At 37.8% G+C, this 14,583-nt stretch overlaps 1 protein-coding gene across 1 annotated transcript in view; it reads right to left on the bottom strand.

The window, feature by feature from the left end:
• Positions 1-14,583, bottom strand: part of FER (fer (fps/fes related) tyrosine kinase) — a 435,538-nt gene that overhangs the window by 372,378 nt on the left and 48,577 nt on the right. The window contains exon 3 of the mRNA XM_011949316.1: positions 4,509-4,774. Within this exon, the coding sequence (XP_011804706.1) occupies positions 4,509-4,715 (207 nt within the window). The 5' untranslated portion in view covers positions 4,716-4,774. The remainder of the gene's footprint in view (positions 1-4,508; positions 4,775-14,583) is intronic.

Here is a 14,583-nt window from a genome sequence, read left to right as displayed (position 1 = left end):
TTAAACAAATCATCAAGAAAAAAAAATTAAAAAGTGGGCATAGGACATTAACTGATACTTCTCAAAGGAAAACATATAAGTGGCCAACAAACACATGATAAAATGCTCAACATCATTAATTATCAGATAAATGCAAATCAAGACCACAATGAGATACCATCTCACACCAGTAAGAATGGCTATAATTAAAAAGTCAAAAAAACAACACATGCTCATGAGGTTGTGGAGAGACGGGAACATTTATACACTGTTGGTGGAAATGTAAATTAGTTCAGCCACTAGAGAAAGCACTTGGAGATTTCTCAAAGAAATTAAAACAGAACTACCATTAGACCTAGCAGTCCCATTAGTGGGTATATAGCCAAAAGAAAATAAATAGTTCTACCAAACAGACACCTACATTTGTATGTTCATCACAGCACTATTTACAGTAGCAAAGACATGGAATCAACCTCATTGCCTATCAATGATGGATTAGATGAAGAAAATGCAGTATATATGTACCATAGAATGCTACATGGTCATAAAAAAGAATGAAATCATGCCCTTTGCAGCAACATGTATGCAGCTGGAAGTCATTATCCTAAGCAAATTAACACAGGAACAAAAAAAAATTAATACTCCATGTTCTCACTTACAAGTGGCAGCTAAACATTGGGTACGCAAGGATATAAAGATGGAAACAATGGGCAGTGCAGAATATTAGAGGGGAGAGGGAAGGATGGGGGAAAGGCTGAAAAACTATTGGGTATTATGCTCACTACTTTGGTAATGGGGTTGGTCATTCATATCATAAACCTCAGCATCACACAATAACCCAGGTAACAAACCTGCGTGTGTATCCCCAGAATCTAAAATAAAAGTTGAATTATTTTTTAACAATTTAAAATGTATACCATTTTTACTTACTGAAAGACCGAATACTATTAAGATATAGATTTTCCCCAAATTTATCTGTACTTTCAATATAACCCCAGACAAAATCCCAGTAGCCTTTAAAAAAAAAAAAAAATTGGTAAGATGCTCCTAAAATTCATAAGGAGATGCACAGGATTTAGAAAAGCCAAAATAATTATGAAAAAAAATAAGTTCATTAGTACCCCTTAATCTGTTGTTTTGCTTCCTGCAGTTTCGATTGCACGTAGTCAGTCCAACAACGGAAAATTCCAGAAATAAACAATTCGTAAGTTTTAAGGTGACACCGCTCTGAGTAGTATGATGAAACACCTAGCCTCCCCACTCTGTCCTGCCCAGGATATGAATCATCCCTTTGTCTAGCGTATCCACGCTCTGTATGCTACTTGAATATTACTCACTTAGTAGCCATCTCAGTTATCAGATCAACTGTCTTGCTATAGCAGTGCTTGTGTTTAAGGAACCTTTATTTAACTTAATAATGGCCCCAAACTGCAAGGATAGTGATGCTGATAATTTGGATATGCCAAAAAGAAGTCAGAAAGTGTCTCCTTTGTGTGAAGTGATGAAAGTTCGCAATTTAAGGAAAGAAAAAAAACATATGCTGAGTAAGAATGAATCTTCTACCCATGCAACTGTGAAAAAGAAGAAAAAGGAAATTTGTGCCTTTGAATTTTTGATGTTGCACTTCAAACTGCAAAAGTTATATGCATAGTGCATGATAAGTGCTTAGTTAAGATGGAAAAGCAATTAAATGTGTGGGTGGAAGGCATGAACAGAAACATATTCTGATTGACAACAACAGACGTTTAGTACTCTCCACAGCTTCAGACATGTACTGGGGATATTAGAACATATCTCCCATGAATAAGGGATGACTACTTTGATATTATTATCAAGGACCAAATAATTAAATGTGTTATTGGTGTCATGATAGACAAAAATATGAATGGAACAGAATAAAGAGTACAAAAATAGACTCGCATTATGGTCAACTGATTTTAAACAAAGATGAAAGGCAATTCAATGGAGAAAGCTTAGTATTTTCAACAAATGATGTTAGAACAAATGGATATCCAGAAACAAAAAAAGAAAAAAAAGAACTTCAATCCATAGCTTGCCACGTATACAAAACAAATCATAGACCTACACACAAAACTTAAAACTATAAAATTTCCAGATAACACAGGCAAAACTCTAACTTTCCATCAGGCAAAGATTTTTTTAAGATATAATATGAAAAGCACAATCCTCTTAAAAAAAGGTAGACTTTACTTATAGGTAGAATAAATCACAGTATTTCTGTGTTAAGAGGAAAGAATGGCTGGTCACAGTGGCTCATGCTTATAATCCCAGAGTTTTGGAAGGCCAAGGTGGGAGGATTGCTTGAGCCCAGAAGTTCAAGGTGAGCCTGAGCAACATACTGAGACCCCGTTTCTATAAAATAAAAAATAAAAGTAGCCAGTTATGGTGGCACAAGCCTATAATCCCAGCTCCCCAGAAAGCTGAGGTGGAAAGTTTGCTTGAGCCTGGGAGGTCAAGGCTGCAATAAGCACAGATGACTGTGCCACTGCACTCCAGCCGAGATGCCAGAGCAAGATCCTAAAAGAAAAAAAAAGGAGGAAAGATTGACATACTCCTTGATTTTCTGTGAGTTCTCAACCATTGCTCAACTGTTAATTTAATGTATAAATTAGCAATAACAAAGAAAATAGAAACTTTGTGACAACGGCAAATAAGACACATCAACAGAATGTAAGAAAATGAAAAGCAGGTAAGTGGTAACTAATTAGCATACGAGGAAAAGTTAAAACCTAAACGTCCTGCAAAAGGGAGGTCAAGATTAATGAGGTCAGATGACTCTGGTAAAGCTCAGGAGACCGAGGCAGGTAGTTTTTGAGCTCCGGAGTTCAAGATCAGCCTAGCCAACACAGGGAAACTCCGTCTGCACTAAAAATACAAAACTTAGCCAGGTGTAGTAGTACGCACCTGTAATCCCAGCTACTCATGAGGCTGAGATACAAGAATTACCTGAACCCAGGAGGCAGCAGTTGTAGTGAGCCAACATTGCACCACTGTACTCCAGCCTGGGCAAAAAAGTGAGACTGCATCTCAAAAAAACAAAAGAAAGAAAGAAAAGAAAAAAAACAAGAGGTATAAATGAAGCAGAAAGCCTTCGGACTCAGAGATACCAGGTAGCTTACCAAAAACAAGAATTAAATAAAATGTGACTCTTAAAATGCCAAAAGTACTTTTCCTATCAATTTCCCTATCTATTCCCATTAACATATAGCAGGCTTATACCCACAGACGAAATTGCCAAATAAAAAAAAGGATATCCAGTTAAATTTGAATTTCAGATAAATAACAAAATTTTTAATGTATGTTCATCCTAAATACTGCATGCAAATTCAGATGATGTCCTGTATTGTTTGTGGCCATCTCTGGCAGCTCTACCTTCAGACTAGATACTGGCCCAGAAAGGAAGTTAAAGATATTAACATTAGTGGACTTAACAAAATCACAAATCTTTACTTGATCAAACACACTATATACACAGTCTCCACAGGTAACAGAGTTTTCCTCTAAAATTTACTCAAATCCTAAGACCCAAAAGTGAAAGAAGATTAATTTTTTTTAACATTCTAAAGTTAAAAAGATTTATTTTTAACTGTGAATAAATATAATGAAATATGATATTTAAATAAGACATTGGAAGTAACAGAGCAAGAATCCTAGAACTATTAGAGTTTAACATTTCTTCTTCAATGTTTGCAAAGAACAATTAACAGTACAATTCTGGCCCTTATTTTTATATGACAGAATAATCTTGGATTTAAAAAATACATTATTCATCCAATGGATGTTTTAAGAGTGACTAACTCAACAATATACTAATATTTTTATACTGAAATGATAGCAAATAACAGCTACATGCTAAAATATTCCATATGATTCACAACACTAATGATTCACAGAAGAATTCAGCGAGTGGTTTATAACTAAAGTTTGTTCTAAAGGGAAAAATAGCAGGGTTCACATGACCCAAAGCCAGAAGAGTTAATAAAAGAAACCAAATTTGTAACAATGGTTCTCAAACCTGACCCATCAAGTCAGAATATCAGAGAGGTACAGCTCCCCAATTTTTTGTTCTGTTTTTTTGAGACAGGGTCTCACTGTCACACACGGCCCACTGCAGCCTTATCTAAAAGGCTCAAGCAATCCTCCCACCTCAACCTCCCAAGGAACTAGGACGACAGTCACATGCTACCATGCCCAGCTAATTTTCATATTTTTTGTAGAGACAGAGTTTCACCACTTTCCCCAGGCTGGTCTCAAACTCCTAGGCTAAAGTGATGCTCCCGCCTCAGCCTTTCAAAGTGCTAGGATTACAGGCGTGAGCCACCATGCCCAGCCACTCCAAAATGTATAATTTTGAAAAACTTCTCCATGAGATTCTCATAATCTGTAAAATTGTGGAATCACTGCTTAAGAACGCTGACTGGAGTATGATCATTCAACAGTATGAGCTACTGCATTTTAAGGACAATTATAATGCTATAAATAGCAAATAATGAAATTATTCTTCTTACCTTGGATACGTTGCTGACATAATTCATTTGGACAGTACTTTCCTTATCAACTTGATTACAAAGGTTCTGTAAAGTAGATGCATATTCTTTATCACTTTTTATTCTCAGGGCCATAAATTTCTTTACTGTTTCCAGTAACCGTAATTCCCAGTCTTGCAATTTTAACACTGCTTCATGTGAATTCTTCAGGTCACTCCCAAACCCCATTTTGTAAGGCACTGGTTATCCTCCACACTGCACAAGTGAGCCTTCTAATCAGCACATATCTGTGTATGTAAACAAAAGAGAAAAACTCTTAAATAAAAAGGAAATTAGTCTTCAAAAAAAAAAGTTATGATAGATTCTTCTTTGGGGTAAAAAAAAAAAAAAAAAAATCACGACTGAATACTTTCTTCCAAAGATCAGAAATAAGATGAAGAGGTCCACTCTATTGTTGGCTTCAACATTACACCAGAGGTCTTAGCCAATACAATGAAATAAATGAAATAAAAGGGGCATTCAGATCGGACAGAAAGAAGTAAAACAATCTTAATTTGCAAATTACATCATCTTGTATGTAGAAAATCCTATGTAATGCAACAAAAACTATTAAAATAAATGACTAGAAGCCTCTACCAATTGTGCCCCCCCGGCCCCCTACCAGCAGGAACACGAAATTTAACAACTATTTACACACACAAAAATCACCTTCATAAGAACCAAAAATCAGGTGAGCAATCAGAGTACCCAGTTTTAACTTCCTATCAGTGAAAGAGGTACTGAAAAGTGTAGAAAACACAGTCTTGAATCATCAAGACCAGTCCTCTCCCATCCCCCGGCAGTGGCCACATGGTACACAGAGTATGCTTGGAGGAGAAAGAGAGCACTGTGATTGTGGTACTTTGCAGTAAACTCACTGCTGTCCTGTCACAACAGAAAGCAAAACCAGGATGAACTCAGCCAATGTCCACCCAGGAAGGGAGCATTTAGACCAGTCACAGCCAGAGGGGAATTGCCCATTCCAGCAGTCAGAACTTGAGTTTCAGCAACCTAGAGAGACATGAAAGAGGGAGGCTACGGGAGTGCCTGCCACACCCCTTCTGCACCCCAGCCAGGACAGCTTGCAGCAACAAAAGTGACTCCATCCTTCTGCTTGAGGAGAGGAGACAAACGGTAAAGAGAACATTGTCTTGCCTCTTGGATACCAGTTCAGCCACAGTAGGATAGAGCACTGGGCAGTCATTAGACCCCTATTATAGGCCTTACCTACTGAATGACATTTCTAAACACAACCTGGGCCAAAAAAACAAACCCACTGCCTTGAAAGGGAGGACCCAGTCCTGGCAGGCTTCATCACCTGCTGACTTAAGAGCTTATGGTCCCTGAATAACCAGCAGTGATACCCAGGTAGTACGCTGTGGGCCCTGGGTCAGATTCAGACATGCTAACCTCAGGTGAGACCTAGCACATTTCCAGTTGTAGTGGTGGCTATGGGGAGAGACTCCTTCTGCTTGAGAAAAACAAAGAGAAAGTTAAGGGGACTTTGTCTTACACCTTAGGTATCATCTCAAACACAGTGGGGTAGAGCACCAAGCACATTCTTACAGCTCCCAATGCCAGGTCTTGCCTCTTGGATGGCACTTCTAGACCTGCTGTGGGCCAGAGAGGAGCCCACTGCCCTGCAGGGTAAGTCCCAGGCCTGGCAGTATTCACCACAATCTGACTGAAGGAAACTTGGGCCTCCCGCCAACATCAGCAGTAGCCTGGCAGTCCTTCCTGTGGGCCTGTGGTAGTGGTGGCCAGGGAGAGAGGCTCTTTACCTGTGGAAAGGAGAGGGAAGAGCGGGAAAGACTTTGTCTCGTGGCTTGAGTGCCAGTTTAGCCGTAGAAGAGGGCACTAGGTAGATTTCTAAGGTTTTGACTCCACTCCTTGGTTAACAGACATCTTTGGACCCACTTAGAGCCCTTGAGGAAAGGACACAAGCTTGGCTGGCTTCACCACCTGCTGATTATAAAGCTCAGGTGCCTTGAGCAAACAGGCAGGAGTCAGGCGGCAATTACAGTGGGCCTTGGGCATGACCCAGTGCTGTGCTGGCTTCAGGTCTCACTCAGTGCAGTTCCAGTACTGGTAGCAACATGGTGACTGTGTCACCCCATCCCCTGCTCCAGGTGACTCAAAACAGAGAGAGACTCCATTTGTTTGGGAGAAAGGAACGAAAGGGAACAAGAGTTTTTGCCTGGTAATGTAGAGAATGCTTCCAGATCTTATCCAAGACCACAAAGGCAGTGCCCCTACAAGTCTGCATAAATCATAGTGTTACTGGCCTTGAAGTGGCCCCTAATACAGATACAGCTTGGATCACAACACCCAAGTACCTTGTATTACCTGGAAAGCCTTCCCACAGACGACAGGTACAAACAAAGCACAGAAGTGAAGACTACAATAAATACCTAACTCTTGAATGTACAGACAAACAGTAAAGAGAACATTGTCTTGCCTCTTGAATACCAGTTCAGCCACAGTAGGATAGAGCACTGGGCAGTCATTAGACCCACAGGATTCCATCTGTGGAACATCCACAGGATTCCAAACCATCCAGGAAAACAGGACTTCCATACACAAACTAAATTAAGGCACCAGGAATCAATCCTGGCCTGAAAGATATGGGACCTTTAACACAGAGAACTCAAAATAGCTGAAGAAACTCAGAAAACTTCAAGATAACAGAAAGACCGAATTTAGAAATCTATCTAGATCAATTTAACAATGAGATTGAAATCAATAAAAAGAATGAAGCACAAATTCTAGAACAGAAAAATGTAACTGACATACTGAAGAATGCATCAGTGTCTCTTAATATCAGAATCGATGAAGCAAAAGAAAGAATTAGTGAGCTTGAAGACAGGCTATTTAAAAATAGTCAGAGGGAACAACAACAACAAAAAGAATAAAAGAGAATAAAGCATGCCTACAAGAACTAGAAAATGCCTCAAAAGGGGAAATTTTTTTCTTTTTTTCCAGATAGGGTCTCCCTCTGTTGCCCAGGCTGGAGCATAGTGGCACAAAAAAATAGTCAGAGGGAGCAACAACAAAAAAAGAATGAAAGAGAATAAACCATGCCTACAAGAACTAGAAAATAGTCTCAAAAGGGGAAAGTTTTTCTTTTTTTCCAGACAGAGTCTCCCTTTGTCACCCAGGCTAGAGTATAGTGGCACAATCAGAGCTTACTGCAGCCTCAACCTCCTGGGCTCAAGAGATCCTCCTGTCTCAGCCTCCTGAGTAGCTGGGACTATAAGCATGTGTCACCATGCCCAGCTAATTTTAATTTTTTTTTGTAAAGAAGGGGTCACACTTTGTTGCCCAGGCTGCTGTCAAACTCCTACATGCAAGCAATCTTCCCATCTTGGCCTTCCAAAGTACTGGGATTACAGGCATGAGCCACCATGCCCAGGCATAAACGGGCAAATGTAAGAGTAATTAAGAATTAAAAAGGAGGTACAGAAAGAGATAAGGGTAGAAAGTTTATTCAAAGAGATAATAACAGAGATCTTTCCAAACCTGGAGAAAGATATAAATATTCATGTACAAGAAGGTTCTTGAACAACAAGCAGATTTAACCTAAAGACTACCTCAAGGCATTTAATAATCAAACTCCCAAAGGTCAAGAATAAAGAAAGGATCCTAAAAGCAGCAAGAGAAAAGAAACAAATAACATCCAATGGAGATCCCATATGTGTGGCAGCAGCCTTTTCAATGGAAATCTTACACGGCAGGAGAGAGTAGCATGAAATATTTAAAGTGCTAAAGGAAAAAAAAACAAAAACAAAAACGTTTACCCTAGAATAGCATGTCTGGTGAAAATATCCTTTAAGCATAAAGGAGAACTAAAGATATTCCCAAACAAAAGCTGAAGGATTTCATCAACACCACACTTGTCCTATAAGAAATGTTAAGCAGGGGGCAAGCACAGTGACTCACACCTGTAATCCCAGCACTTTGGGAGGCCATGTTGCGTGGATCACCTGAGGTCAGGAGCTTGAGACCAGCCTGGCCAACACGGCGAAATCCCATCTCTACTAAAAATGCAAAAATTAGCCGGGCATGGTGGTTGGCACCTGTAATCTCAGCTACTTGGGAGGCTGAGACAGGAGAATTGCTTGAACCCAGGAGGCAGAGGTTGCAGTAAGCCAAGATTGCGCCATTGTACTCCACCCTGGGCAACAAGAGTGAAACTCAAGAAAGAAAAAAAAGGGAGCCGGGCACAGTGGCTCACACTGGTAATTCCAGCACTTTGGGAGGCTGAGGCAGGTGGATCGCCTGAGGTCAGGAGATCGAGACCAGCTTGGCCAACATGGTGAAACCTCGTCTCTACTAAAAACACAAAAAATTAGCTGGGCATGGTGGCGGGCACATGTAATCCCAGCTACTAGGGAAGCTGAGGCAGGAGAATCACTTGAACCCAGGAGGTGGAGGTTGCAGGGAGCCGAAACCACGCCATTGCACTCCAGCCTAGGCAACAAGAGTGAAACTCCATCTCAAAAAAAACAAAAAAGGAAAAGAAAAAAAAGGAAATGCTAAGGGGGATTAATCAACCAGAAAGAAAAGGACATTAATGAGCAATAACAAATCATCTGAAGGTACAAAACTCACTGGTAAAAGTAAGTACACAAACAAAGCATATTATCACATTATAATAATAATGTATAACTGAGGTGTGTAAACTACTCTGGTCTTAAGAAAAAAGACAAGATGAACCAATCAAAAATAATAACTACAGCTTTTCAAGACACAGTACAACCAGTTATGAATAGAAACAACAATAAGTTAAAAAGCGGAGAGGGTGTCAAAGTTAAAGTACAGAGTTTTTATCATTAGTTTTCTTTTTGCTTGTTTGTTTACACAATCATGTTAACTTGTCATTAGTTTAAAATAATGGGTTATAAAATAGTATTTGCAAGCTTCACGGTAATCTCAAATCAAAAAACATACAATGAATACAAAACAAGTAAAATTAAGTCATACTATCAAAGAAAATTACCTTCCCTAAAAGAAAGACAGGAAGACAGGAAAGGAAAAAGACCAGAAAACAAAGAGTAAGGATGTAGAAAAGAGAGAACCCTGAAATACTGCTGATGGTGGGAATGTGAATTAGTATAACCACTACTAAGGACAACAGTTTGGAGGTTCCTCAAAACACTAAAAACTGGGCTACCATATAATCCAGCAATCCTGCTGCTGGGTATATAAGCCCCATCCAAAAAAACAAAAAACAAAAAACAAAACAAAACAAAGTGAAATCTGTATACCAAAGAGATATCTGCACTCTGTTTATTGCACCACTGTTTATAATAGCCAATATTTGGAAGCAACCTAAGTGTCCATCAACAGATGAATGAATAAAGAGATGTGGTACAAAGAGTAAGATCTTGTTATCTGCAACAACATGGATAGAACTGGTGGTCATTATATTAAGTGAAATAAGCCAGACACAGAAAGACAAACTTGAACTCATAGAGACAGAGAGTAGAAGGATGGTTACAATAGGCTATAAAGGGTAGCGGGAAGCAGGGGGAAAGTTGGGATGGTTAATGGGTACAAAAAATATATAAAGAATAGGACCTAGTACCTGATAGCACAACAGGGTGACTATAGTCAATAATAATTTAATTGTTCATTATCAAATAACTAAAGCTGTATAACTGAATTGTTTGTAACACAAAGAATAAATCTTTGAGGTGATGGATACCCCCATTTACCCTGATGTGATTATTACACACTGCATGTCTGTATCAAAATATTTCATGTACCCTATAAATAGATATACCTACTATATATACACAAAAATTAAAATATAAACAAATAAAAAACAGTTAAGTAATATTACAGGGTACAAGGTCAATATACAAAATTAAATTATATTTCTATATACCATCACTGAACAATCCAAAACTGAAATTAGACAACAATTCTATTTACAAAAGCACCAAAAAACGGTAAAATATTTAGGAATAAATTTTACCAAAAAAAGCAAAACCTGTATGCTTATAACTATAAGACACTGTTGAAAGTAATTTTAAGGTCAGGTGCAGTGGCTCAAACCTGTAATCCCAGCACTTTGGGAGGCTGAGGCAGGCGGATCACCTGAGGTCTGGAGTTTGAGACCAGCCTGACCAACCTGGAGAAACCCCGTCTCTACTAAAAATACAAAATTAGCCATGCGTGGTGGCACATGCCTGTAATTCCAGCTACTCAGGAGGCTGAGGCAGGAGAATCGCTTAAACCAGGAAGTGGAGGTTGCAGTGAGCCAGGATCATACCCACTGCACTCTAGCCTGGGTAACAAGGGCAAAACTCCGTCTCAAAAAAGAAAGTAATTTTAAAAGACCTAAGTAAATTGATATATTCACATTCACAGATCAAGAGATTTAATATTGTTAAGAAAGATCCTCCAATTTGATCAAGAAATATAACATAATCCATATTAATATCTCAGCTAGCTTTTATAGAAATTGACAAGCTATCCTAAAATCTACATAGAAAAGTAAGGGAGCCAAAATAACACACAGTAACTTGTAAAGAGGCACAAAGTTGGAAGATTCACACTTTCTGATTTCAAACCTACTAAAAAGCTACAGTGATCAAGACACTATGGTAATGGCATATGGACAAACAGAAATCAATGGAATAGACTAGAGGGGCCAAATATAAATCTTCACATTTATGGTAAAGTGATTTTCTACAAAGGTACCAAGAAAATTCTTTTCAACAACTGGTTCTGGGACAACTGAATTTCCACATGCAAAACAATGAAGCAGGATGTCTTCCTTAGACCGCAGCACACAAAACATTAACTGTTAACGGATGATACACCTAAATATCAGAGCTAAAACTATAAAACTCTCAGAATAAAACATACAAGTAAATTTTTGTGACCTTGGCTTCGGCAATGGTTTCTTAGATACAACAACAAAAGCACAAATGACAAAAATAAAAATACATTAGTTGGATTTCATCAAAATTTAAAACTTCCATGCTTCAAAAGACACCATCAAGAAAGTGAAAAGACAACCTACAGAATGGGAGAAAATATTTACAAATCATATATATATATGATAAGGAACTTCTGGATGGAGGACACAAAGAATTTTTACAACTCAATAATAAGAAAAACCAACAAAAGAAATGGACAAAGGATTTGAATGGACAATTCTCTAAGAAAAATGTAGAAATGTCCAATAGGCTCATGAAAAGATGTTCAATATCATTAGCTATCAGGAAAATTCAAATCAGAACCATAATGAGATAACTATTTCACACCACTAGAATGTCTCTAATCAAAAAAGACAGACATATAGTTTAGCACTGAAGAGAATGGAATCTTCATCCCTTGCTAGCTGAAACATTAAATGCTGCAACCACTGTGGAAAAGAGTTTGGCAGTTCCTCAAAAGGTAAAACATAGAGTTAGCATATGACCCAGAAATTCACCTCCCAGGTACATACCCGACAGAAATGAAAACATATGTCTATGCAAAAACTTGCATATGAATGTTTGAAGCAACATTATTCACATTAGCTACAAAGTAGAACCAACCCACATATACATCAACAGGTGAACAGATAAAATGGGATAACATTCATACAATGGAATATTACTTGGCAATAAAAGGAAGTATTGATACAGGCTACAACATGCATGAACCTTGAAAATGTTTTACTAGGTCAAAGAAACCAGACCCAAAAGATCACACGGTATGATTTCATTAATATGAAATTCTCAAAATAGGCAAATCTATAAAGTAGATTACTGGTTGACCAGGGCTGGCAAAGGTGGGGTGAAATTAGGAATGACCATTAGTGGGTACTGGATTTCTTTTTGTGGTGATGAAAATGTTCTAACATTGATTGTAGTAGTGCCTGCATAGCTGTAAATGTACTAAAAACAATTAAATTGTATGGTTTCAATGGCTGAATTCTTTGGTTGTAAATACAGCTCAAAAAAGTTGTTTAAAAAATAACTACAGCATAACTTACAATCATCTAAAGATCAGTTGGCATAAGCTTCCTCAAAATACCCTGTTTATTATAAATCCTGAAAATGATGGTAGAATTTATTTTGCCCATCCCCCGCTGTTTCCTAGAATTTCAGGCAGTAAAATCTTTCAGTCAGTGAGAAGAAATGAAAAAACAAAACACCTTTTATTTTTCATTCTAGTTCATCCATACCAGAGATGAATTTCTTAATTCAGCTGATATCCTCTAAGCTATACAGAAAAGCAAGGGCTTTGGCTCTCTAACTTCAATAATCTTATTTGAAGACATGGTAAAAATTAGGGTTTTCCAAACAGAGAAAAAAAATCACATATGTATATGTATGTAAGAGCGTGTGTGTGTGTGTGTGTGTATGCATATATGTACACATACAGTTTTTTAAGATGGGATCTTCCTGTGTTGTCCAGGCTGGAGTGCAGTGGCTATTCACAGGCACAATAATAGTACATTGTCACCTCAAACTCTTGGCCTCAAGCAATCCTCCCACCTCGGCCTTCCAAGTAGCTGAAACTACAGGCACAAGCCATTGCACCCAACGAATATTTTACATTTTTTAAAAAAACTGTATCTGATATTGTGGTTCATTTTATTCTGCAACTTGGAAAAATATCACTTCTGCTACTAAATGCATTGTGATAACAATGTTTACCTTTCTCTCATCAAAAATTCCTGCTGGTGGGTCAGATGCGGTGCTTCACACCTGTAATCCCAGCACTTTGGGAGGCTGAGGCAAGTGGATCACTTGAGGTCAGGAGCTCAAGACCAGCCTGTTCAACATGGCAAAACCCCATCTCTATTAAAAATACAAAAATTGGCTGGGTATGGTGGCACACACCTGTAGTCCTAGCTACTTGGGAGTCTGAGACATAAGAATCACTTGAACCTGGGAAGTGGAGGTTGCAGTGAGCCAAGATTGTGCCACTACACTCCAGCCAGGGCAACAAAATGAGACACTGTCTTTTTTTTTAAAAAAAAAAAAAAGAAAAAAAGAAAAAGAAAAAGACAATTCCTGTTGGTAGATATTTCAGATATCTCCTAGGTTTTTGTTGTTGTATTGCAAATATGACTGCAAGTTAATTAAAGCTGGAATCACCCAGAAAATTTCTTAGAAATGGCAAGATACGAATTAGAACTGAAATAATGACCATGATTTAGACTATAAAAAGTCAAATGGGAAATGTATTTCAGGAAATAGGGAAGCATAGGGCCAAAAAAAAAAAAAAAAAAGTGAGTATGAAATACAGTTAAAATAGCAAATGTCTCCAAAATTAAACTCTATGTGACAAGTAGTGGGAGATGACATGCCAATTTATCTTCTGCTAGTCCTCTGCTCAAGAAACTAATAAAGCCCAAACTCCTTAAATTAATTTTTGTTAACACAAGATTACAATTTTTGAAAACCAAGATCATGAACACAATAGTTTAAAAAGCTTAATTTGTTGGTGCTAGTTGCACAAGTATGTTCAGTTTGTGAAAAGTCATTAAGCTGAGCACTTATGATTTGTATACTTTTCTGTGTGTATGTTACAGTTCAATTAAAAGAAGGACAAAGAGACATAAAGACAGATTTTGATTTGGCAGCTAATAAGACAAAAGAACCCATTATAGCAATATAGCTTGAGAAATGAAGATCTAGAATTGACAATGTCAATGAGAATTAAAATGGAAGATTCTTGACCTAGTGAATGGATTTAGTGAATGAAAAAGAGACAATTCAATGAAATTGTTAAGACTTTAGAAATAAATAATCACGACAATATCAACAGAAATGAAAGAACAAGAATATGGAGCTACTTCGAGTAAACTATAATCATTTCAGCTGTAAATTTTACCTTTAGGTAAAATATTAAGGTTAAAAATCCAAATTTGAGAGTCAATTACTTAAAGGTGACAGATGAAACCAACACACTGAATGCTGACAGAAAAGCAGAGAGTGAAGGATAAAATCCATGAGAACCTGTCAATCCAAGATTGAAAGGAGGAGAAACCAACCAAAGGACAGAAATTAAGTAAGCAAAAAGATAACAGGGGTCTGGAAGAGTCACA

The sequence above is a fragment of the Colobus angolensis genome, unplaced genomic scaffold (assembly GCF_000951035.1).
Source record: "Colobus angolensis palliatus isolate OR3802 unplaced genomic scaffold, Cang.pa_1.0 Scaffold298, whole genome shotgun sequence".
Taxonomy (NCBI): Eukaryota; Metazoa; Chordata; class Mammalia; order Primates; family Cercopithecidae; genus Colobus; species Colobus angolensis.
Note: the sequence above shows the minus strand (reverse complement) of the source record. Positions and strands in the feature narration are given on the sequence as shown.